The sequence below is a fragment of the Ogataea polymorpha genome (genome assembly GCF_001664045.1).
Source record: "Ogataea polymorpha strain NCYC 495 leu1.1 chromosome Unknown OGAPOscaffold_6, whole genome shotgun sequence".
NCBI lineage: Eukaryota > Fungi > Ascomycota > Pichiomycetes > Pichiales > Pichiaceae > Ogataea > Ogataea polymorpha.
The window spans coordinates 26,575-50,484 of record NW_017264703.1 but is presented as its reverse complement, the minus strand read 5'-3'; the positions used below and the strand labels follow the sequence as shown (position 1 = coordinate 50,484).

General features: G+C 46.0%; 13 protein-coding genes across 13 annotated transcripts; 8 read left to right on the top strand and 5 right to left on the bottom strand.

The window, feature by feature from the left end:
* Positions 1–155: 155 nt before the first annotated feature.
* OGAPODRAFT_17049 (uncharacterized protein) lies at positions 156–3,517 on the bottom strand. The gene has a single exon (XM_018354848.1). The coding sequence runs from the start codon at positions 3,507–3,509 to the stop codon at positions 1,548–1,550; it is 1,962 nt and encodes a 653-aa protein (XP_018209056.1). The 5' UTR covers positions 3,510–3,517; the 3' UTR covers positions 156–1,547.
* On the top strand, positions 157–3,517 carry OGAPODRAFT_95167 (uncharacterized protein). Its single transcript, XM_018357694.1, has one exon. It carries the CDS (start codon positions 172–174, stop codon positions 1,543–1,545), a length of 1,374 nt encoding a protein of 457 aa, XP_018209057.1. The 5' UTR covers positions 157–171; the 3' UTR covers positions 1,546–3,517.
* Positions 3,518–3,544: 27 nt separating this feature from the next.
* Positions 3,545–4,682, bottom strand: OGAPODRAFT_17048 (uncharacterized protein). Its single transcript, XM_018354847.1, has one exon. It carries the CDS (start codon positions 4,543–4,545, stop codon positions 3,565–3,567), a length of 981 nt encoding a protein of 326 aa, XP_018209055.1. The 5' UTR covers positions 4,546–4,682; the 3' UTR covers positions 3,545–3,564.
* Positions 4,683–4,752: 70 nt separating this feature from the next.
* On the top strand, positions 4,753–6,124 carry OGAPODRAFT_95164 (uncharacterized protein; the record flags this gene model as incomplete). The annotated part of the gene is made up of 2 exons (XM_018357693.1): positions 4,753–5,543; positions 5,572–6,124. 2 exons carry the CDS (start codon positions 4,753–4,755, stop codon positions 5,588–5,590), a joined length of 810 nt encoding a protein of 269 aa, XP_018209054.1. The 3' UTR covers positions 5,591–6,124.
* OGAPODRAFT_77500 (uncharacterized protein) lies at positions 4,784–6,770 on the bottom strand. The gene has a single exon (XM_018356338.1). It carries the CDS (start codon positions 6,671–6,673, stop codon positions 5,639–5,641), a length of 1,035 nt encoding a protein of 344 aa, XP_018209053.1. The 5' UTR covers positions 6,674–6,770; the 3' UTR covers positions 4,784–5,638.
* Positions 6,771–6,885: 115 nt separating this feature from the next.
* OGAPODRAFT_95162 (uncharacterized protein) lies at positions 6,886–7,864 on the bottom strand (the record flags this gene model as incomplete). Its single annotated transcript, XM_018357692.1, has 1 exon — positions 6,886–7,864. The coding sequence occupies exon 1, from the start codon at positions 7,858–7,860 to the stop codon at positions 6,886–6,888; it is 975 nt and encodes a 324-aa protein (XP_018209052.1). The 5' UTR covers positions 7,861–7,864.
* Positions 7,865–8,083: 219 nt separating this feature from the next.
* Positions 8,084–9,508, top strand: OGAPODRAFT_9619 (uncharacterized protein; the record flags this gene model as incomplete). The annotated part of the gene is made up of 1 exon (XM_018357885.1): positions 8,084–9,508. The coding sequence occupies one exon, from the start codon at positions 8,084–8,086 to the stop codon at positions 9,506–9,508; it is 1,425 nt and encodes a 474-aa protein (XP_018209051.1).
* A 128-nt stretch (positions 9,509–9,636) lies between these two features.
* Positions 9,637–10,982, top strand: OGAPODRAFT_101985 (uncharacterized protein; the record flags this gene model as incomplete). The annotated part of the gene is made up of 1 exon (XM_018353081.1): positions 9,637–10,982. One exon carries the CDS (start codon positions 9,637–9,639, stop codon positions 10,924–10,926), a length of 1,290 nt encoding a protein of 429 aa, XP_018209050.1. The 3' UTR covers positions 10,927–10,982.
* A 231-nt stretch (positions 10,983–11,213) lies between these two features.
* Positions 11,214–12,740, top strand: OGAPODRAFT_25042 (uncharacterized protein; the record flags this gene model as incomplete). The annotated part of the gene is made up of 2 exons (XM_018355295.1): positions 11,214–11,284; positions 11,318–12,740. The coding sequence occupies 2 exons, from the start codon at positions 11,214–11,216 to the stop codon at positions 12,738–12,740; spliced, it is 1,494 nt and encodes a 497-aa protein (XP_018209049.1).
* A 439-nt stretch (positions 12,741–13,179) lies between these two features.
* On the top strand, positions 13,180–14,721 carry OGAPODRAFT_77497 (uncharacterized protein; the record flags this gene model as incomplete). The annotated part of the gene is made up of 1 exon (XM_018356337.1): positions 13,180–14,721. The coding sequence occupies one exon, from the start codon at positions 13,180–13,182 to the stop codon at positions 14,719–14,721; it is 1,542 nt and encodes a 513-aa protein (XP_018209048.1).
* Positions 14,722–18,260: 3,539 nt separating this feature from the next.
* On the top strand, positions 18,261–20,240 carry OGAPODRAFT_17047 (uncharacterized protein). The gene has a single exon (XM_018354846.1). The coding sequence runs from the start codon at positions 18,443–18,445 to the stop codon at positions 20,153–20,155; it is 1,713 nt and encodes a 570-aa protein (XP_018209047.1). The 5' UTR covers positions 18,261–18,442; the 3' UTR covers positions 20,156–20,240.
* Positions 20,241–20,353: 113 nt separating this feature from the next.
* On the top strand, positions 20,354–21,877 carry OGAPODRAFT_101978 (uncharacterized protein). The gene has a single exon (XM_018353080.1). It carries the CDS (start codon positions 20,364–20,366, stop codon positions 21,411–21,413), a length of 1,050 nt encoding a protein of 349 aa, XP_018209046.1. The 5' UTR covers positions 20,354–20,363; the 3' UTR covers positions 21,414–21,877.
* Positions 21,878–22,263: 386 nt separating this feature from the next.
* Positions 22,264–23,790, bottom strand: OGAPODRAFT_83235 (uncharacterized protein; the record flags this gene model as incomplete). The annotated part of the gene is made up of 1 exon (XM_018356688.1): positions 22,264–23,790. One exon carries the CDS (start codon positions 23,788–23,790, stop codon positions 22,477–22,479), a length of 1,314 nt encoding a protein of 437 aa, XP_018209045.1. The 3' UTR covers positions 22,264–22,476.
* Positions 23,791–23,910: the final 120 nt, after the last annotated feature.

The window sequence follows — 23,910 nt, the reverse complement described above, 5'->3', positions numbered from 1 at the left end:
CTTATCAAATGCTACTGCCCCATTAAGAAAGTTCCGATCTGATGATTAATCATTGGTAGGGTAAGCAGGCCAAGGGCAAGAAGAAAAATATACAAGTCTGGCTGTGCAGCGACTTTGCAAGTATTAAAATTTTCTTGACAACAACCGTGTAATTTTCTTAGTCAATTGAAAATGGTGGAAATCAACGAGGTGAAGGAAGGAGGCCACGGCAGAGAGCATAGAACTGCCACACACACACACATCAAGGGTCTTGGGCTCGACGAATACGGAGCGGCAAAGAAGATCGACGGAGGGTTTGTTGGACAGAGCGAGGCCAGAGAGGCGTGCGGCATCATTGTGGACATGATCAAGTCGAAGAAGATGAGCGGAAAGGCGATTCTGCTTGCTGGCGGCCCGGGAACGGGAAAGACTGCGCTGGCATTGGCCATTTCTCAAGAACTGGGTCCGAAGGTGCCATTCTGTCCTATTGTTGGTTCAGAGTTGTTCTCCGCAGAGGTGAAGAAAACAGAGGCGCTGATGGAAAATTTCAGAAAGGCCATCGGACTGAGAATCAAAGAGACCAAGGAAGTGTACGAGGGAGAAGTGATTGATCTGACTCCAGAGGAGGCCGAGAACCCATTGGGAGGCTACGGGAAGACCATCAACCACGTGATTGTGGGGCTGAAAACGTCCAAGGGAACCAAGTCGTTGAAGCTGGACCCATCCATCTACGAGTCGATCCAAAAAGAGCGCGTAAGCATCGGAGACGTGATTTACATCGAGGCAAACACGGGATCGGTGAAAAGAGTGGGCAGATCGGACGCGTACGCCACTGAGTTCGACCTGGAGGCCGAGGAGTACGTGCCTCTTCCGAAGGGAGATGTTCACAAGAAGAAGGAGATCGTTCAGGACGTGACTTTGCACGATCTGGATATTGCCAACGCTAGACCACAGGGAGGACAGGACATTCTGTCCATGATGGGCCAACTGCTCAAACCACGCAAGACAGAAATCACAGAGAAGCTGAGGACAGAAGTCAACAAGGTTGTTTCGAAGTACATCGACCAGGGAGTTGCCGAGCTGGTTCCTGGTGTGCTATTTATTGATGAGGTCAACATGTTGGACATTGAGTGCTTTACGTTTTTAAACAGAGCTTTGGAGTCTTCTATTGCTCCAATTGTGATTCTGGCTTCGAACAAGGGAATGACCACTGTTAGAGGTACAGAAGATTATAAATCACCACATGGTCTGCCTGCCGACCTGATTGACAGACTGCTCATTGTCAAGACTTTGCCATACAACCTCGAGGAGATCAGAACTATTGTGATGAAGCGTGCTAAAATTGAGTCTCTCCTGCTGACGCCTCAGGCCCTGGACAAACTTGCACAGATTGCCATGTCCACCTCGCTAAGATACGTGCTGCAGCTTCTTTCTCCAGCAGGAATTCTTGCCAAGGTGAATGGCCGCAACGAGATCACCGTTGACGAGATTGAAGAGTGCCAGGTGCTATTTTTGGACGCTAGACGCAGCACTAAAGTCTTGGAGGACTCCAAGGGATATCTATAGGGTTAGAGCTGCTTGCCCAGCTCTGAGCACTCTTTCAAGAACTTTTCTGCCGTGACGATTTCTGTAGACCCGTAGCACACCAGTTTCTGTGGTGCCCCGGAGACCCCTGCGGTTTCATTCACGCGGTTGCACCAGTCTTGCAAGTTGGAATATTCAAGGTAGTTGCAACCGCCAACAATGAACACCATGGCCTCGTTGTAGCTAGATCTTTTTGGAGGCTTTGAGTGCGAGCCTCTGGTGAGATTAGGGTCAAAATACAGATAGTCGTCGGTCATTTTAAGTGATTCCTGGTTCGCATTGACCGGGTTCATGATGGATTCGACTATGTTGGTCACCGGAAGATTTTTCTTTTCTGGTAGCAGATTTTTGAGTCCCGAAATCAGGCTTCCAAATCCCTCGCTCAGCTTGGACGATCCTTCTGTCAAACCCATTAGTTTAGACGACAAATTACTAAACAGGGCGCCTTTATTACCGCTGCTTGCCGAGGAATCCGTGTTCAGATAAGCCTCACTGAGGTTCATCGATGACAGCTTTGTAAGCTCCTTGACCTGCTTGATGTACTTGAGAGGAGTTAGGTCACAATGTAGTTCAGTCAATGCCTTCTCACATTCGTCACAGAACGATTTGGGAAGGTCTGAAGTCAAGGTGAGCATGATGTAGGTTCGCAGCTTGTCCTCATGATTGTCACTTTTCGTCTGTGCTTTGAGAAGCTCCAGGAACCGTTTTTGCGTGGCTGGATTGCCCACGTTCTGCTCAACCTCGAAGAAGGCATCCAGATTCTTCGAATCGAGCTCCTTGATCAGTTCGGTGAGCACTGTCATATGCATATCAATGATATTTTTGCGCTGTGTCAGCTCCGGAAGCGCCTTGATCGCTTCTTGAATGTGCAGAGTGTCTCTCTGGTCAGACGGGTCGATCTCCTTAATGGACGAGTACCCTGTCTTGGCTGTGATCTCGCGGGCCTCCTTGGTGTATTTAGAGAGCTCGCTTTCGACGTTCTCGACGGCATCAGGGAACGGAAGCGAGGCGTTCTCGTTCCAGAAGAAATCCTTTGGATCGATGTCCAAGCGCTTGATCTCGGTCTTATCTCCGGCAAGAGTTCTTCTAATTTCAATAGTGTTCCTGTCTAGCTTGAACACGTCGCTTACCATGCACTGGTAAATCCAGGAGTGCGCAAACATGGAGGCCAGGTCTATGTTTCTGTCCAACAGAACCAGCACCATTCTATCTGCGGTGGAGTGCTGCAACGAGGTGGACGCGCCTTGGCGGGTGTTTATCACGTGGTCTCGCAGTTTCTGGTCCAGTCGCTGCGCAACAAGCTCTGCGGGGCCGCCTCTATTGGATCTGATGATAGGCACCGAGCCCATTGTCAGAACGGCCGCAAACAGCCCGTTAGCAATTCTGTCCGCTATGGAGGTAATGTCGGACTCAGTTGTCTTTGGGTTGTTGAATTGGGAGTACACGTTGGGCAAATCCAGCGAAAACAGATTTGGCTCGGTGACCACAAAGTCCAGGTACTGGTCGAACACCTGTTTGATTCTGCCAGCTTTTCCGCTCAAGGCCACCTTTTTTGCAAACTCTTCCAGCAGCGACCGGCTCAGACTGGAGGTGAAATTGACGTAGTAATCTGCATAGTGCTCATTTTCGAGATCGCTAATGATTCGGGCAATATTCTCGGCAGTCGGCTCCACAAAGTAGATCACCGGCACGTCGGGCAACGCCACCCGCTTCTGTGTAATTAGTGAGTGCATCGTAATGCCGTACTCCAGCAAATCGTTGACTCTCAGCACCGACGAGACAATTGCCGTCGACCTCTGGTCCAGCACCAGAACCTTCCAAACAAGCTCCTCCTCATTGGTAGACGACACCAGGTCGATGTCGGACCTCACGTTCAAGTGGAGCATGCGCTTGAGGTTCGCAATCTGTCTCTCTCGGAGACTGGTGGGGACCGCTTCCAAAGACATGGTTTGTTGTTAATTTTAAAAAAGCTTGGTGCAAGGATTAAACTAAGGAGTACATCTACACTCTGGGGACGGGGCCACCAGGAGACTTTTTTGTGCGAGCGGTCAGAACCTCTACACCGTCTTCGGTGACCAGCAGCGTGTGTTCAAATTGCGCGCTCGGTTTTCCGTCTGCGGTCGCAGCAGTCCAGTTGTCCGGCCACATGATATCTCTATGCGTGCCCATATTGATCATCGGCTCTATGGTGAATGTGATTCCTTTCTTGCACGTGCCGACACCCTTGTTCTTGGCATAGTGCAGCACGTCGGGCTGACAGTGGAACAGACTGTTGATTCCGTGGCCACAGTACGTTCTCACCACCGAAAGACCGTGCTTGGTAGCATGCTCCTCTATCACGTTGCCGATCTGTCTGAACGGCAGTCCAGGCTTAACCAGAGCAATCGCCTTGTCCAGACACTCTCTAGTGGTCTCCACTAGATTCACAAGCTCCGGGTTCGTCCTGGCTTTTTCTCCAACGTAGTATGTCTCGTTCAGATCAGAATGGAAGCCATTTTTGTAGATCGAAATGTCAAGGTTCACGATGTCGCCGTCCTCCAACGGTCTCTTGTCGGGGATACCATGACAGATAACCTCGTTCACAGACGTGCACGTCGATTTGGGATAGTTGTAGTAGTTGTAGGGCGACGGATAAGCTCTTCTCTTGATTGTTTCCTCGTGGACAATGCGGTCAATCTCGTCGGTGGTGATTCCAGGCCGAATATGGGCGGCTGCTGCGTCCAGAACCTCTCGGCCCAACTGGTTGACTATACGCATTTTTCGGATCTCATCCTCGTTGAGCACTCTTATCTGGTTTGTCTTGTCGTTCTTGATCTCGCTAAGCGGCTTTCCATTCTGGAAATAGTCTGGTTTTTGAATCTTATCTGGGATTTCCCTTGGCGGCGATAGAGGATACGCGGGTCTCAGCGGGCCTGTGTACTCAAAGTTTGGAAACGGATCGTACACATCGACTCCCTCTTTAGGATGAATAGCTTTGTGCATGTAGAAACTTCTTCTGTAGCATCCTGAATTGCAAAAAAACATCGTTAGTCCCGCCTTCAGACAGATCGGACACTTTAGGTTCGAAGCCGTCTCCTTGCCGCAATCTGGCGCGGCACAGCGTCTAGTGTCTTGTGTAGATGGAACGGGATTCATCGGCAAGAAAACTTATTTTGCGTAAAAAAAAAAAATTGTGAAAAATTTGCTTTTATGGCTCCGCCACTCCAGATCAAGGGATACACCGTTTTCCCTGTGGTTTTCGACGCCACATCGCACACCAAGAAGACCCTGCACTACATGTTTGTGAAAAAACATGTCACCAAAACGTTGCCGGAGTCGCAGTCCCGGTCTCTGTTCATAGTCAATATACCCGTGGGCACCACTGTGAAGGCTGTGCGAAGTGTCTTCAGCGCGATAGCCATGGGCGCCATTGTGGAGTCGTTGGCGACAAACGAGCACTATAGCGAGCGCAACATGATAAATTACGACTACGAGATCAATCTCACCAGACTCACCAACGAGGAGATGTCGCACGAAGAAGAGCACCCCCAGATCCCTGTTGGGTGCGCGGTGGTGACGTTTGTGGACAAAAATGCGTTGAATTTGGCGTTTGGAGCAATCAAGAAACTTGTGAGTGCCTCGAGTGCAAAGTACCCGGTGTGGAAGTCAGAGCTCGTCACTGGCCACAGACGGTACACGGCTTCCAAAAAACTGGACTCGGAGCAGCTGGCAGCCCAGGTGGCACAGGCAATGTCTGATTTCCAGCAGCGCGAACAGCAGCTCAAGGAAGAGCTGACAAATATGCAATCGATGGTGGACGAGGACGGGTTCACGTTGGTTGTTGGATCGCACAGAAAAACGAAAAACGGCATTCTAGGGTCGCTGAAACGTGCTGCGGACCTGGAGCAGGACGAAAAGGTGATGAAGAAGATGAAAAAGAAGGAGAAACAGGACTTCTACAAGTTCCAGATTAGAGAGCGCAAAAAGCAGGAGATGAATGAGTTGCTCAGTAAATTCAAAGAGGACCAGGAACGCGTGCGCCAGATGAAGGAAAAACGGCAGTTCAAGCCTTTCTAGACTATGTAACGATAATCTGCTACAGTCTTCCGCCAGGAGTCTCGTAGTTCATCGAGTCGAGGTCGTCTGACTCTTCCACCTGTCTCAGCATAATGGAAGGGTTCAGTCCCAGCTCCTGAAGCTCGCGATACACCACCACTGGTTTTTCGTCGTATCCAAGCACTCTTTCCTGGTCTCCGCCGTACACAATCACTAGAGCGTACTTTTTCCAGTCCGAGACGTGCAAATTGTGTCTTTTCATGGCTGCCTGGAGTATTTTGTGACAAGGGTCTTCCGTTTTGGCACGCAGCTGCTTCAGGGGTTCAGACGCCGTGCTGGTACTGCCCATTGTTGGCAGCGTTCCCATAGACTGCGACATCGAAAGTCTGTTAGGCTTGTGGTATCTCGGCACGCTTTGCGAAGAGCCCGACTTGGACGGTGAGCGCGGCGACTGAGTACCAGAAATGTTTGACTGCGAGGCTAGGTTGGTGTTGGACCCGGTGAATTGGCTCTGATCTGGCAAAATAGGCGATATGATTGGGGGAGACGTGATGGATCTGCGCAGGCTCGATGTGTTGGGAGCAGAGTGCTGTTTCTTCAGAGCCGCCTGGGCTGGGATCGACTGCGGGACAATCGTGGTCTGCAGTTGGTTCTGGTGGTGCGAGAGCTGAGTAGGCGACATTCTGTCTGGAGTCGGGAGCGGTTTCTTGTCCTTGATCTCTTTAAGTACGGGCAGCAGATCTTCCTTGAGTTTGTTGAACTGCTCCGTTAACTTGCGGTTGGTGCCCCCATTGGACGAAAGTAGACCCTCAGTCACGGAGTTGGCGATTGTTGACACCAAATTGGTGGACACCACGAGCGTTTGCAGCTCTGCAGCCAGCGGATCGGTGTTGAACTTGAGCAGATTCATGTTCTTCTTCATTAGCAGATCGCTGATATCAGACATCAGCTGCAGCCGGAGACTGAGCTGCTGAATGCCCATGTCGCGCAGCTCCTCAGTGTTCAAAAACGGCAGTGTCATGCCCGTGATGTTGTGATGTTTGAACAGATCAATCACATCGATAGAGTAGTCCATGTTTCTCAACCACAGCAGAATCTGGTCGTTATTCCAGGAAACAATATCGTTCGACGTGATATCTTTATTGGAATGCGCAAGCACTATCGAAGTTGGCCGTGTACGTTGGACATTTGACATGGGAAAATAAATTAACTACACCAAAAATACACTTTATTTACGTAATTAATTTTTTCTTGATTCTAGCTATAAAGACATAAGCTGCCAAGCATCTATTTTTCTCTATACTTCTCGTCAACCCTGTCGTACGCCTTGAGCAGCACGTTCCAGAAAACCTCCCTGTTGACATCGTACAACACCTTGACCCCGTGATCGGCCTCGGTGAACTCTAGCTTGCCGTCCTCGTCTCCTCCGAGATGAACGTCCAAATGGCCCGTTTTCCACTTGTATCCCACGTCTTCTGCCCCACAATACTGCAAAATTGCCGCTATGGCCACCGGATCGTGCACGCTCGGCCCAACGTAGCCCTCTCCCTGCCGGGCCTTGACCATGTGGTAGAAGTACTGCACCAGATCGTACATCATCTTGCGGAACTCTGTAGCTGTAGCAGGGTTGCCCTGAATCCGCTGGCGGATTTCGAACGACGCCCGGATTGTAGACGTCAGGTCCAAAGGAGCAAGAATCATGCGCTCGCTCAACACCGGGTCCGAAAGAACACTCTTGGCCGCCTTGGGGTCGCAATAAACATTAAATTCAGAACACCCGTTCTTGTTAAATTTGACCAGACCCCCACCCATAATGCTCAGACACCGGATCTTGCTTCTCAGCTCTGGATACTCTTTGAAAAATAGACATATATTGGTCAGCGGGCCGATCGCGGCAAGAGCGAGCTCGCCTGGCCGGGTCTCGATCAAATTTTTCAGATACGGAAAGAACTCCTCGGGCTGTCGGGCAGCGATCTTTGGAACTGGGAGCTTGTCGCTCCCGTTCAGACCGGTCGGGCCGTGGACTTCAGGACAATACTCCGGATCGCGGTCCAACGGCCGTGCAGCGCCAGGAAACACAGGCACATCCTCTCTTTTAATCACAGTGAGAAATTTCAGTGCGTTCATGGTCACGTTCTCAATCGAGGCGTTTCCGTGCACGGTGGACACACCAACAAGATCAAAATGCGCATTGTGCGCGCCGAGCGTGATCGCCACAACGTCGTCCTGGCCAGGATCACAGTCTATCCACAGAGGAATCATGGTGTAAGTTATTCTGCAAAATCTCGGCCGAGGAAATGAAAACAAGGCAGTGCAAAACAGGTGCTGTCCGAGAGCAAAGCAGCGCTGAGTTCCTGCGTGTGTGCTAGTCCTGGTTTGTGGACTCAATGGATTCGGTGCAGGTTTTGGTGCCCATGTGACCTGTTGCATGAAATATATTTTTGGTGCACATAAAAATCAGTAAACATTATTTATCCCCCTTTTCATGCCCAAACAACCCATTCCCGGGATAGGCAAATTCAAAGTTGCCGGAAACGGCAGACAACCGCTGGCAGTACGCAGAGAAAGCAAGAATATAAATACTCCGTCAGCGCAAGGAAAGGATCCACTAGCAGCTCATGATTTGCCAACACCCAATACCTCTTGTGAGGACCTAGAGAAAAAATCCCACAAGCCTACAAGCAGTTTCCAGTTGCCAGAAGAGTTCACAAGAGCAAAGTGCGACGCACTTTTGTCAAAGTATTTGGAAGCAGTTCATCCGTTTGTTCCAGTTATTGATATCCCTGATTTCTGCTCTGTGTATGAGAAACCGTGGCCAGATAATGACCATTTTGCGCTGGAGCTACTCACAATAGTCTATTCAGCCACGATAATCACCAAGATGCCATCACAGGCTTTGATCGACCTGGTGTTCAGGTATCTCAGCATTGTGCCTCCTTTACAAAAATGCACGTCCCTGACGATTCTGCTGTTTGTGCAGCCCAAAAACCCATTTGGATCGATATCGACGTTACTGAATCTTTCGAACTTGCTGGAGCTTCAGAGAGATCCAGTTTCGTACCACCATATCCAAGATGCTAAAGCTATCCAGCTTCGTAGAAAACTTTGGTGGCTGCTTGTGCAGCTGGACTGTTTTTCTTCGCTGAGAAACGATTTTCCACCTGCTACATCAAGAAATCTTGTCGACACAAAAATGCCAAGCGAAAATTGGTGCGCCGACGGGGTCTCGATTAATCCGAGCATGGCTCTACTCTGCGGCGTCTCACACTGGTGTATGTGTTGCAACGAGGTTTGGGATGGAAAACACAGCCACCAGCCAACCAGTTCAGCCCGAGCGGCAAAATTCAAACTGGATGTCGAGAACCTGGCTATCGCCTGCTCCGCTACAATTCAGAAATTAGCCAACTCCGCTACTTCGCAAAAAGAAAGCGACTTTATACAGCTCACAATTGCAGTGCTTGCTTCTTTGCCCGACAGGCTAAAGCTCATCATCGAATTGGCAACAAGTAAGGTGGGGTTGGTTGCGTTTTGTCGGACTGACCATTATCTTATACAATCCTTGCTGATTCCCTCATATTCCAATTTCGCTTGGTACTCGTTCTTTGAGCCATTACAAATTTGCATCAACTTGTTCCGTTCGATCCTCAACCAAATCCGCTACCAGCATAGCAAGTCGTCGATTGTCTCGAGTGCCAATTTCAGATTGTTGCAAAAGGCTATACAATGTAGCTCCCACCCGCAGCTGAAAACATTGTTCAATGAATTGTGGAGTCAATTTTTCATTTCTCAGCTGGGAGGCTTACAAATCAATAGGCTTCAAGGGATGCATAGAAACGTGACTGCTCTTAAACTCCGATACTTCGACCAAGAATTGCTAGCCATTACTAATTACTCAGGTGGATTTTTTTGACTTTGTGCGGCGAGGCGGCTTGCGCCACAGAAATTTATCACTCTGCAAAAGTCATGTGGATGGTAGCCACATACTCTGTGAAGTAATATAAAAGCGGTGGCTGATCTAATTTGAAACCAACATCAAATATGTCTTCTACCACAACTCTCAAACTCCAGGCTATTCCCGTTGATAAGGAAATTGAAAATCTTATTAGATCTTCCAAGGAGATTGCTATTGGTCTCAATGCAAATGACACTCGTCACTTTGGACCGGATCCTGACGGATTAAAGATTCTTCCTGAATCCACTCGGAAGCGTCTTCTTGATGCTGGCATTGACATCTCTGAGGGCTACCCTTCGAGACCAGACAAGTCTCTTATTCCAGTCTATGTCGACGAGGCTGCTGCAATCCGGGACGACGATTACGAATACATTGAGCGTGCCAAGAATGCTGACCCTGAGAAAAAAGCTCTTTTGGGTGCCGCGAAAGAGGTCATTCACTTGACCAAACACATTGGTACGGAAATTGTTGGCTTGCAACTTGAGGACCTGACCGACCAGCAAAAAGACGAGTTGGCTTTGTTGGTTGCTGAGAGAGTTGTTGTTTTCTTCAGAGACCAGAAGCTGTCCCCTCAAAAGCAACTGGAGCTTGGCGAGTACTGGGGACGTGTTGAAAAGCACCCTCAGGCTTCCCAGGTGAACGGCTTGCCTGGTGTTTCTGTGATCTGGCAAGACTACTTCCAGAAGTCACTTGGTGTTGGTCTGACTTTCAAGAATAACAACCTGGGTAACTTTGATGCAACCAAGAATGCCGTTAGAGGTACTCAGGTCTGGCACACTGACTTGGTGCATGAAAAGCGTCCAGCTGGGCTGACTCACTTGCATTTGGACGCCATCCCTGAGGTTGGTGGTGACACTCTGTGGGCATCTGGTTATGCAGCTTACGATAAGCTGTCTGAGGAGTTTAAGAAGTTCCTTGATGGCAAACAAGCTGTTTACGTTTCTGCTCACGGATACTTGGACAGAAACAACCCTTTTGCTGGTCCAAAAAAGATTGAGAGAGTTCACCCTATCATTAGAACTCACCCAGCTACCGGCTGGAAGTCCTTGTTTGTGAACAGAGGAATGACCAAGAGAATTATTGGTCTCTCTTCTGTTGAGTCTGACTTGATCCTGAACTACTTATTTGATGTTTTTGAGAAGAACGCAGACATTCAGGTCAGATTCAAGTGGACTCCTTCCAAGCCAGGTTACGGTACCTCAGCTATCTGGGACAACAGAGTGTCCCAGCACAGATCTACTTGGGACCACGAGGGCAAGGAGTCACGTCATGGAACTAGAGTCACCTCTCTGGCTGAACTGCCATACTTAGACCCAGAGTCTAAATCTCAAAGAGAAGCTCTTGGATTGCCATTGGACGAAAAGGACTTCTTCTAGGCTTTCGTGCGTAGTGAGTGAGGTAGGATTTGTAATCTGAAAAAATTAAATGCAACCTATACACCATAATATGGGAATTCGTAATACGTGCCAATTGAGGCTTGCTGATTATGCCACCAAAGCACCTTTTGATAGGTGCCACAGGCACGGTTGCACACTGTGTGAGTTCTTCTTGAACAGTGGTTCCTGTGGCTACCATTGTGGCTCGCAGGCTTTGCGGCTCACAAGCCATAATTGATTTTTCAGTAAACTAGATAAAGGGTAAATGATCTGTCTGTTGATCCAGCATGTCCATCAAGAAAGACGAGTTTGTTACCACCAGCGAGTTTGATAGCACCAGCTCTCAAAAGATTGATCTGTCTATTGACAAGCCTGTCTCCAGAAAGGACAGGTTTTTGTCCCTTATTTGGGACGGCTACAAAAAAGACCCGAGGGAGCAACGCTTCTTGCTGAAGCTAGACTTCTTCCTGATGTCCAGTTCGATGCTGGGTTACTTTATCAAGACTTTGAACCAGTCGAATGTGACCACTGCCTACGTTAATGGTATGAAGGAGTACTATACCATGGACAAGAACCAATATAACTACATGATTACACTGTGGACCGTTGGATACACCGTTGGTGCCATTCCATCCAACATCATTCTGCACAGAGTTTCTGCCCGCTACTACCTTGGAGGGTTGGAGCTCATTTGGTCTGCGCTGACGCTTTTGATGGTTGCGTGCGGACCAGAAAGAATTAACGGTATCTACGCTCTCCGGTTCTTAATGGGTTTCTTGGAAGCAGGATACTTTCCTGGTCTGGAATATCTGCTTGGCTCATGGTACAGTCCAAGTGAGCTTTCAAAAAGATCCTCCTACTTTGCGTGCTCCGGTATTGCTGCCAGTATGGTTTCCGGCCCTCTGCAGGAAGCCATCTTGAGAGGGTTTTCGAAGTCCAAGTTGCAGCCATTCAAGTGGATGTTTGTATTTGACGCTGTGATTTCGGTCCCGGTTGGAATCTACACCATGTTTGTGGACCCTAACACTCCTTCCACAACAACTGCATTCTACTTGAACGAGACAGACAAACAGGTTGCGGTGGAAAGACGTCGCCAGGTGAAGGCAGAGCTCAAGACCAGACACAGGTACAGCTGGGCTCGTCTTAAGGAATTCTTTGGAACCTGGCACATCTACGTGTTCCCAGTTCTGTTTTTGTGCTACAACAACACCTGTGCCGCCATCAGCCAGCCTACATTCACCACCTGGATGAAACAAGACCTCAAGTTGCCATCCAGCCAATATAACACTTATCCGTCAATCTTATATGGTGCTGGCATTGGGGTCACCTTGGTGTTCTCGCACCTGCACGATTACTTTGGGGGAACTTATAACTACGTCCTGGTTGGCCTCTACTTTGTGCTAATGATCATTGGCAGCTCCATGCTAGCAGCGTGGGACATCGCGCGTCCTGCTCATTGGGCAGCTTACTTTATTGTCGGTATGCCGACCGCTTGGGGGCAGCCTCAAATCTTCTCCTGGGTGAACCGTCTGCTGTTTGGCAACGATATGAAGAGAAATTTCACAGTGGTGTGTACCAATACGCTGGCCTACGTGACGGCTGCTTGGGTGCCTATTCTCGTTTGGAATGCCGAAGATGCTCCACGATACCCGATCGGTTTCAGATATAACGCCGGCCTAGCAAGTCTGGGACTTGTGATGACAATTACGGCCTGGTTCCTTACCAGGCGAGACACTAAGAAAAAGGCATTGCTGGACGCACAGCAAGACGAAGTTGAGGCCACTACCCACTTTGTCTCGTCAACCTCCTTTTAAAACACTATTTAACGCTATAGAGTTGACTGGCCTAGCTCAAGCGAAGTAAAAATACACTAGATCTATCTAGAGTAACTGAAAATGCTAAATGCAGACCCGTATGAGGCGCAGAGGTGCGAAGATCAAAACTGGACTGCGGTTGACGAGGATCGCACGCTTAGCCACATGGAGATGGAATTAGTAAGCTGGAACATGACTGGCCGTTCACAACTGTCATTAGCGCTCACGTGCAATTGTTCATGCTTGACACTCACAGCGTGCATGAAGCGCATGGGTAAATCATACTCCTTTCCATGGCGCAGGTGCATCGCTACCTATTGATGCAGATCACGTGACATATGAGATCATTTCTGTCCTTGGTAGCCACAGATCGTAACCTGATTTGTGGAGAGCCACCGTATGTATATATATTGAAGAGCTGGGTTTCCCATTGTATGGCATGACAAACCTGATAAATAAAGTGGCTATCATTGGTGGAGGTGCTGGAGGACTGGTCACGTTGAACGAGTTTCTCCATACGTCGAAGTCAGGTAGATCCACAATCACCAAAGACGAAGAGCACCACGAGTTTCCAGAAGAGCCCGCCTTCGAGGAGATTGTGGTGTTTGAACAAAACGATTCCATTGGTGGAGTCTGGAACTATACCAAAAATGCCGACGAGGGCTTCCCCATAGATGTTGAGAACTACTATTCTCCTCTGGGGATTCGTCCACCAAGGGATCCTCCAACCGATCTGGAGAACACAGACAGCACAAGGCCAGTTGAAGTAGACGCGAAGCGGACTCATAGATGGAATACAAGTGGCGTGTATGACGGGCTGTACACAAACGTTCCAATCACGGTCATGAGGTTCTCTTCGGGTCCACCGGTGAAAAGCGGTGTCGATTGCGATTTTCATCCGTTTGTGATGCACCATCATGTGTTGGATTATCTCAAAGAGTTTGCCAGGACTAACGATCTCGAAAAGTATATTAGATTCAACTCGTCGATCGAGCAGCTGTACAAGGATGAGGCTTCTGGCAAGTGGGTTTTGATTGTCGTCAACTCTGAGAACGGCGTGGAAAAGTGGTACAGAGAGACATTTGACGCGGTGGTCGTTGCTGTTGGGAAGTTTAATATTCCATACTTCCCCAAGATCCAGGGACTTCGCGAATACTCCAGTAGAAACGGGAATGTTAGACATGCAAAGAGCTACAGAAATGCTAGAGACTATAAGGATAAAAAGGTGCTGATTGTTGGAAGTAACGTGAGTGCCGTTGACATGATGCAATACCTTGTGCCTGTGTGCAAGGAAATACACGTGAGCATGAATGTGTCAAGGGTGGAAGATTTCAACCTCGAGAAAAGTCCCGCCAAAAATTGGATTGAAGAAGTACTTAAAAATCCAGAATTTGGCATTAAGCTGCACCCGAAAATACACCACTTTTCCCAGACTTATGTCAGGTTCCATGACGGAAAACAAGAGCATTTCGACGAGGTGATTCTGGCTACTGGATACCACACCTACTATCCGTTTTTGAATGTGCCTCAGAACGAGGGGAAAGAATACGCAAAGATACTTCCAAGCTCCGAAAAGGACAGAGAAGGGCAGCTAAACATAGTGCGGAACCTATACCTATATACTTTTGCGGTTGGTGATCCTACCCTATGCCATATAGGACTTCCTATGACACCCCTGTTCTTCTTGCTCTCTGAGGTTAGCGCAATAGCTATAGCAGGCGTGTGGACCAACGCTAAAAAACTTCCTTCGCCTGAGAAACAACGGGAATGGATTGAACATTACGAGGAATTGAAGAGGAATGGTGCTTCTTTATTGATGCCTGACTTTGCTCTAAACCTCTACAACGAAATCCACAGCTATAGTCCGAAAGATAGATACAACTTTTTTGATACGAATGACAGTGTTGACATAGCTGCCATTAAAAAGGCCTCTAGAGAGTACTTCTACAAAGTTGTATCCGGGAAACTCCAGCCAGCATGAAATGCTATAAATAGGATGGAATAGAGACGCTAGTACTGGACAAAACTGTATCACTCTAAGAAAAAGATTTCAATCTGCAAGGCCGTAAAGTGTCGATCTTGACTCAAAAGGCATTTAATCAGTACCCGTTTGGGAAAAAAAAATGATAAGAGATTTGCATATTTAAAAAATTCCAATCTAGCCGCACAAGTAGAATACGAGATGATAAAATGGTAGATGTCGATTCCCTATCACGTTAGAAATTGTTGACCAGTATGTAATATGCAATATGTTAAAATGAAAGACAAAGACAATGCCAAATATGTTTATTTCAAGAATAGAGTGTCATCTAACCTCTCACTTGGAGCACTAAACTCATGCTGAATCGGAGAAAATATGAAAATGAGACTCAGCACATCAAAGGCAGCAATTTCGAAACCCAAAATTGACTGAAATTGCAGGACGTGGATATGGGAATTATTAAAAAGAGCTACCTTCAACAGCCATTGACTCGCAAGAGAAATATTTCGCAAACTACTTTCGTGTATACTGATGTGGTTGCAAATTTCAGACTTTATTGTTTTGCAGGAGAGTTTTAACGGAGCGCAGTTGCTTTGAATATTGCTCTTTCAAAATCAGCATTTATCCAATTGTTTGTGGGTGGTACAGATTTGGGCCTCTTTTGCAGGAGAGATCAATTGAATAGATTGAACTGTGATTTCGCTTTCCCGAGGTGATATTACATAGGACAAGTACGCTGCCTATAGGTATAGGTTTGCCATAAACATAATACCTGAGCGAAGGTAGTGTTGATTCCCTCTTAATATTTTGAGATTTCTCATGTATGGGCTGCATCCAAACCGATGACTTTCCAAAGACTTTGAAGACTGTTGTGCCAAGAAACCTTCGGAGAGGCGGGCTTTTGGCTTTTCTACATGACTTCAAGTGCTTGATACTTTTAGAACTCTAGTCTTGTATTTGCCATAGACTAAAACATATACCAAAAATTGTATCGAGAGCTAATTATCCCTGCTGCGTTTCATCTGTGTACTGTTATTACGGAGTTTCTGTTTATCATGGAATCTCAAATAAAATTGGTTTGCAGCGCCCTACTCTATGGGATGTGACATTGCTCGCAATATGTTTGATTTGGCTAATTTGGCTTCACACAAAGAAGAACCAGGAATGTGGATCAAGGTTTACAAAGATCCTTATGATACGTCTGACTGAAACCTTATTGAAGAGTTCAGATATGACTCCTTGCAACTACTGCTAGCTACAGTCACGGAAAGGTTGACAATTCACTATTCTATTTTGACATAGAAGGGGAATTCACTTCTAATAAGGATACGACTTACGATATACATTTATCCTCTTTGGGGACACCATTGCTTTACATAAATGGGGAGTTATTTATTGAAGATAAAATCAATCAAAAGATGGGCTTTGCTGCCATTGGTGCTAGCTCACTAGGAGATACCAAGACCATCCTCATGAAGAAGGATGAAAGAATTGGTTTCAAAATTGAGTTTAGGTCCACTTCAACTTTCACCTTGGAGACTCTGGATTTAGTAACCTCAAATGGAGGTTGATCACTTACGGTCGCTATCGGGGAAAACGTTACAGATCAAAACAGAATCAATGACGCTGTCGAGCTTGCAAAAACAGCGGACAAAGTGACTCTTTGCGTTGGGACTTCCCGTATTGAGAAAGTGAGCGTTTCGACCAACCGCATATGGACTTGCCTAAATCCCAAAGCATCCTTATCGAGGAGATTCTGAAAGTTAACGAAAATATTATCTTAGTGAGCTTATCCGGTACACCAGTCAACCTCTCATGGATCGATGAGATTCCAGCTCTTGTTCATGGCTGGTTCAATGGTATGGAGTTCGGAAATACTATGGCGGATGTTCTCTCTGGGGACGTAAATGTCTCCGGTAAACTTTCTCTTTCTTGGCCAAAACAATTCAAAGACAAATCATCATTCTTGAGCTTCAAATCGGACAAGGGAAAAGCTGTTTATGGGGAAGATGTTTTTGTTGGGTACCGGTATTACAACAGAGCTTGCCGCAAGCCTCTTTTTGCCTTTGGTCATTTTGCCTTTGGTCACAAATTATCCTACACAACTTTCAATTTTTATGGCCTGGATGTAAAGATAGCAGAAAACTTGGTTTTGGGTTGCACCTTGAGTATCAAAAATACTGGCCAATTGAGGGGCTGCTGTTGTACAGTTGTTCGTCATTCCCCCTCTGACCACTACTGCAGTCTCCTGCCTGTCAAAAGGTGTTCTTGGAACCTGGCCAAAAGACCACAACTACCGTTTCCATTCCTATCAAGTACGCCTGCTCTCTTTGATGTAGAAAAAACAAAAATGATCGATTGAAAGCGAAGAATATGCGTTTTTATTGGAAACGCCTCCAAGGCTAAGGATGCACTCATTGGAAAATTTGTTATTCAAAAGCCTCTGCTCTGGAGCGGTCATTAGGATAAACACATTAAAGACACGATTTGTGTTTTTTTATCTTCATGTACATTGTAGCTATTCAGTTAAAACTTACTATCCTCCATCTGATTTTGAAACAAAGAGATTCTGATGGAGTAGCGTTGCATTTTAGGGGCTCTAATTGTGTAATCAGCGCCTCTCAAAGAGGATAGACTGACTGATTCTCACGTATTGAGTCAAGAATGTCTTACTCTTTGTATTGGTATGCGACTCAATAATTTGCCAAAATAAGCACGAGGTGACATGCAACGTTGCCGTCTAAACACTGATCAGTCGATTGTTGCCTTTGTTCATACTACTGTAAAGGCAAAGGTGCTATCTCTAGACGCTTTTTTAGACTATGACCAATGCCTTGAAGGTAGTTTAATACGACTGGAATAATTTTCCGATAGGTTGCCAATGGTGGTGACTGAGCAAAACATCAGTTGCCCAGACGCTTCTCTTGCACAGGTATTGTTTCAGCAAATCATACGTTTTTGCCCTTTTTATAGTTCAGCCCCACATCGGTGTCCATGGCATGCGCTCATGATGAAGATTTTAGTGATGTTCGCTCTCTATTTTCTGAGATATACTCCGCAGAGTCAAAGTTGCAAGATTTTCATCAGCTGCTCGTGAAGCAATAACAGATCAAAGTGGAGATAAATTCCAAAGAGTCTGCAGCTTTTGCCATGTTATAGTGTCAAAGAAACGTACAAGACCTCCTCAGTAAGCCTGCTCTTATTTGAACCATGCAATAATGTAGCTGTCAGAAAATTTAGTTTCTTTTTTATTGTACAATTTTTGGATCCGCAACTAGTTTCTGATAGAGATGCTATGCCAGTCAATCACAATCTTGCGCGTTATATACGAAGAGCGACGACTCTTAATAGAGGCAGAAGAACGCCTCAATAGTACTGACTCTATGCGACAAACTCTACCTATGACAAACAGAGACCGGAGTAAATTATGCACGTTCATATTGCACAATCAGTTGTCAAAGAGCAACCTGTAATTTCTGAAAGTCTCAGAAACAGCACTAGCACAAGCTGAAGATTTGGTTGGCTGGACAGGAGTGGTGGAATTACAGAGCAGATAAGCATGGAGTGAAATGAAGGAGAGATCAGAGAATGCCGAACAGCCAAAAAGTCGTTCTATTGTTAAATATGCAAAATTTCACCTTTCTCTTCCTAAAAAGTAAGTCAAACGGCATCCGTCAAAAAATCTTCAGATAAGGAAAAAAAAACTCCTCCAGCATTCTTCATGGATCGTCTAAGAAGGCTGGAGCAGTTGATCTCCATCAGAGACGAGTCAGAAAATGATGCAGACCAGTTACGTTCCAACCATGATCTGAATCCGACTCCGCCAAAGGAGAGAACTTGGGAGATGTACAACTACTTTATTGTCTGGTTTCAAAATTCTCTCACAGTCACAGCATGGAACACAGGGCCCTCCTTGGTGTTGTCGACAGGACTTGATTACCGTCAGGTCATTTATGCTTCTCTTATTGCCAGCTTCTGGGCCGCTCTGATGGTTACAGCCAGTGCTTGGCCCGGTGCGTCCTACCACATTGGATACCCTGTTCTGGCCAGAAGTGTATTTGGTCCTAGACTTGCAAGGTTCTTTGTTCTGGCCCGTATGTTTGTGGCTGCTATGTGGTTCAGTGTCAATACTTATAACGGCGCGATGTGCTTTGTTGTCTGCTTCCGCTGTGTTTTTGGCCACAGCTTTGTGAATCTCCACAACGGCCTTCCTGCCAGCGCAGATATCACCACTGCCCAGATGGTTGTGTTCTTGGTTTTCTGGTTGGGACAATTCTCTCTGATGTTTTTGCATCCACGTCAAATTAGATGGTTTTTCACGGTGAAGGGAATTTTGAGTCCCATCGCATGTTTTGGTATTTTCATCTTCTGCATGGTGAAGGCAGGCGGAGCTGGAAACTTTGAGATCGAAAAAGGAACTTTCAACACTTCAACCGGGAACAAGTGGATGTATGTCTTCAATTCTGTCGCTGGTGCGCTATCTCCTATGATTGTGAATCAGCCAGATATTGCTCGATACGCTAAGAAAAAATCTCATGTGTTAATTCCTCAAGCTGTTGGTGTCATCCTCACCACCATGCTCGTTCTGATTTTGGGTATGGCTTGCAACTCTGCATTGAAAAAAGTTTATGGCGAGTCATATTGGAGTATTTGGGATATGTTTGACGCAATTCTGGATCATGAGTGGTCCGCAAAAACCCGTACTGCCATTTTCCTGTGCGCTTTGGTGTTCTCGCTCTCTGCTGCTGGTACCAACGTGTTTGCCAACTCCATTCCGTTTGCTGCGGATATTGCCTTTTTGATTCCTAGATACTTCTCTATTGTTCGGGGGCAAGTATTCATTGGTTTGCTTACATGGGCTCTGGTTCCGTGGAAAACAGTCAATTCTGCTGAAACGCTGTTGAACTTCCTGAGTTCCTACTCCATTTTCATGGGTCCGCTTCTGGGATGCATACTCGCGGACTTTTTCGTGCTCAGAAGGGGAAACTTGCACGTTCCGTCTCTTTATTCGGCCAAGCCAGGATCACTATACTGGAAATGGCACGGTTGCAACATGTGGGGATTATTCGCATGGATCATTTCCCCGGTGATTGCTCTTCCAGGGTTTGTCCGACTTTATCACCCAAACATTTTGAATGAGACGGTGAGTGATATTTTCAACTGTGGTTGGCTGTACACGTTCCTCATTGGATTCACAACTTACACCATTCTTGGCCTCATTTTCAAGCCAAAAATATATCCAGACAACCATGCTGATACGCCAACCACCTTTGAATATATGGTCCCGTACAACGGATTCTTTGAGGACGATGCTCCTATAAACGGAGTTGGTAATCCAGCTGTCACACCTCAGGAGGCTAGCGATGTGGAAAGCGGTAGGGTGGAGGAAATCAAGGACGACCAGATTCTTCTGCGCGAAAAAACCATCGACTAGAATGCTTAATGATACTTGTTTTGTTCTAGTGTAAACCTTCTGACATGATCCAGTATATGACACCTCTTAACTCGCTTTGACTCGGTACGTGCTGTGCACCTCTTTTTCGTTGGTATTCGTACTGCTTCTTAATTAATATTAAAATATAAATTTTGTTTTAGGTAATCAGATATACTTTTGTTTGTCTTGAATAAAGTTCCCCCCGTCAATGAAAGAAACGTATAGGAATATCATTGAGGTTGATAAAAAACGCCTGCTAGTGGACTTGAGCTACGCAAAAACAGTATGTACCAAACCAGGTTTTTACCTGTTTGATGAAACGTTTCGTTCTGTTTTGGGCTTATCTCCTGAATTGACCTGCCTCGAGACACGGGATTTCCGATTCGCTCACGAGGCTGGAGTTTACCACAAGGGGACAAATTCGATATATTTCACATCAAATTACAGCTTTGGTAGCCCCATCAAACTTTTCGCGGTGCATTGTGAATCTTACGAGGTTGAGGAACTTAGTTATCCTGAGGTGATCCAAGCAAACGGCGCTTGTCAGCATAAAGGAAACATTCTCTATTGTGCGCAGGGTGACTTGACACATCCATCATCACTGGTGGAGGTCAATCCTGTCACCGGTGAGACTAAAACACTAATCAATAATTTCTTTGGGAGGGAATTCTCTTCGATAAATGACGTTGTGGTGCATCATGGAACTGGTGATATATGGTTTACGGATCCGACCTACGGATTCGAGCAAGGATTCAGAAAGGAAGCCATGCTCCCAAACCAAGTCTACAGATTCAATCCAGAGACCGGTGAACTTTGCGTGGTTGCGGACCAGTTTGATATGTGCAACGGACTCTGCTTTAATCACGATTATACAAAAATGTATGTTACCGACACTGGTGCCGTGAAGATGAGCAAAACCTCTGGATGTTTTGTTCATAATCCCAGAAGTCCAAGCGTAATTTACGAATATGACGTTGTTAATAAAAAACGCCTATTTAACAAGCGTGTTTTTGCGTTCTGTGATGATGGAATTCCAGACGGCATAAAGTGCGACGTCCATGGAAATGTGTACTCAGGTTGTGGGCATGGAATTCATGTGTGGAATCCTGATGGGATTCTCATAGGGAAAATCATTACTGGAGAGGTCTGTGCTAACTTCTGTTTTTCTGCAAGCGGGATGTGGATATTCTCAGAGTTCCACTTGTTTTTTTGCAGCTTGGGTACCAAAGGGGCCCTAGTAAATGTGGAGTGCTATTGAATGCAGATATTTATTTATGTCCTCATTAAGCTTGACAAAGACTACACTGTGCTCACAATCTGATTATCACCTCCACCTGGCAAGTGCTGATCTGGAAATTTAGTTCAACACTGTTTGCACCTCTCCTTAGCCCTTTTAGCTATGCATGTAATCGCCATGCAGAGATCAAGGGATCGATATCGCTAAGCTCGATGCATGTACAATAAAGACAACATAATCAGTCACGGTGGCCACATTAGATGTTACGAAAAACTAACTAGCTCTTCTAATCCATCTATAGTCCAAGTTTGTAATTGCTTAATTAGATAATGACCATTACTAAACTTATAAAGTTAGTTAATGCTGGAACTTTATTTCACGATGAGTCTGACAACGTTATCTTCCAAGAGTTGCTCACTGATCAGCTTATTCTCAATCAGCAGAGATACAAAACATGATAAGATTATCGCATATTTCCAGACAATATGGCCGGCAGCATCAAGATGACAAAGTTAGACTGAATTTTTGGGAGAGGCGTATTAAAAAAAAAGTCTCTCTACAATCACTATTGCATTGCAGATATCACAATGAGGAAGAAATACTTCCATCAGTTTTTGTACCTCAATGGGAAGAATAGAATGAACTCAATGGGGCTCTGAAATTATCACGAGTCAACGTTTTGGGGGAAACTGTTTTTCTCTGGCTACCACAACGAAAAGAAGCGCTGGAAATATGCCAAAGACCCAACTGATAGCCTGACAGTGCCGCCAGCGGGCAGATATTTACAGTTTTGAAGCAAGATACTAAGACAGCTACAACCTCGTGAGTCATGCTCATTGCTCAAAAATGCCAGTAATGATGATGATCGAGCGGACATTTGAGGCGTAATTACAGATGTTGTAGCAAGTAGCTTTTCATAGATTGCATGCTAGAAGGCCCTAAGAACTCCTCATTCCAGCTTGATGCCTGCTCTTTTGGGTTATTAAGCTTCTACAGAAGACTTGGGGAAAGAGCCTGTTCATAGAAACTTTTCGCATATGCTGATCCATTAAAGGTTGATGTCTCGAAAAAAAATATCAAAGCATCAATTAGGTTGAAGCTCGCTCAAGCGATCAGCATCGTACCGCAAGATTGTTTCGAGCAGAACTTTGAACCCTATAAGTATCTCTTCTGGCTTGGTGTATTCCTTAGGGTTATGACTGATGCCGTCTTTGCTAGGGACAAATATCATGGCAGTTGGTACAATATGGTTGGTATTACAGGAATCATGGCCAGCACCGCTGACAATTTCGTGGGTTAAGGTATCGCCAACAATGCTCGAAGCAGAATCTTTGATGATTCCAAGCATTTTTTTGTCAAAATGCGATGCAGGGGAATGGATAAGCAGGTTTGTGGAGTACTTCAATGGTCGACCATTTCCTAGCGCATTTTTGGAAGCTTGCTCAATAATATCGAAAACTTCTGACTCCATCGCTTTGTGTACATTGTCGTCACAATGTCTAAAATCAATTACAAAGGAAACTTTCTCGGGGATGACATTGACAACATCTGGCCCTATTGAGATCTTGCCAACTGTCGCCAATCCCCCATGGGTTTTGGCCATTTCGTTAAGCTTCCAGATCACTTGTGAAGCTGCAAGCAACGCATCTTGACGAAATTCCAATGGCGTGGTTCCAGTATGTTGTGCGGTACCTTCAAAAGTAACCTCAATCCACGAAAATGCTTGGGCTCCTGTGACCACACCAATTTTTTTGTCCAAAGCCTCAAGAATTGGCCCCTGCTCTATATGAATTTCAAAATGACATTTTAAAGGATTGAAACGGTGACTGCATTCGACTTCACCAAGATAGCCAATTCGCTTTAGCTCATCTTTAACAGTTATACTGCTATCAAACACATCTTGTAGTTTGTACACGTCCTCTTTCGTAGTTAGACCAGCCCATACAGATGAGGCCATCATACTCATTGGAAAACGTGCACCTTCCTCATTGCACCAGTTGACAAGAGTAATGGGGAAATTTGGAATATAGCCGTTACTCTTAAGCGTTCTCAAAACTTGTAGACCGGAAAGAACACCGTAGATACCATCGTACCTTCCTCCTGTTGGCTGCGTATCCAGATGAGACCCAATCCCGGTCGCAAGATGATCATTGTGCTTTCCAGGGAACGTTGCAAAAATATTACCAACGTTGTCAACTTTTATAGTGCATCCTAGCGATTTGGTCTCTTCAATAAACCAATCTTTAATTTGTCTGTCAAGATCCGTCAAAGCGAGCCTACAAACTCCTGTTTCTGTGGGATCGTCTCCCCATACTCCATGTGCTCCAAACTTCTGAGCTGTGGAATGTATGGTTTGTATTAGCTCTGACTCTTGAATCTTGAAGTTTTCGGATATCATTCTGAAGACAAATTGCAATGAAGAATGTCAACTTTCCGATCCTTCTTATATATAGAGTTCGGCATTACTAAACAGATAAGACATTTGCAAGAGATTAGATATGTTATTTGAGCACGACCA

Bases quoted from the DNA above. Each gene is read 5' to 3' on its own strand.
- OGAPODRAFT_77500 (XM_018356338.1), bottom strand. From the start codon at position 6,673: ATGGACTACTCTATCGATGTGATTGATCTGTTCAAACATCACAACATC.
- OGAPODRAFT_95167 (XM_018357694.1), top strand. From the start codon at position 172: ATGGTGGAAATCAACGAGGTGAAGGAAGGAGGCCACGGCAGAGAGCAT.
- OGAPODRAFT_17047 (XM_018354846.1), top strand. From the start codon at position 18,443: ATGGATCGTCTAAGAAGGCTGGAGCAGTTGATCTCCATCAGAGACGAG.
- OGAPODRAFT_101978 (XM_018353080.1), top strand. From the start codon at position 20,364: ATGAAAGAAACGTATAGGAATATCATTGAGGTTGATAAAAAACGCCTG.
- OGAPODRAFT_17048 (XM_018354847.1), bottom strand. From the start codon at position 4,545: ATGCACAAAGCTATTCATCCTAAAGAGGGAGTCGATGTGTACGATCCG.
- OGAPODRAFT_17049 (XM_018354848.1), bottom strand. From the start codon at position 3,509: ATGTCTTTGGAAGCGGTCCCCACCAGTCTCCGAGAGAGACAGATTGCG.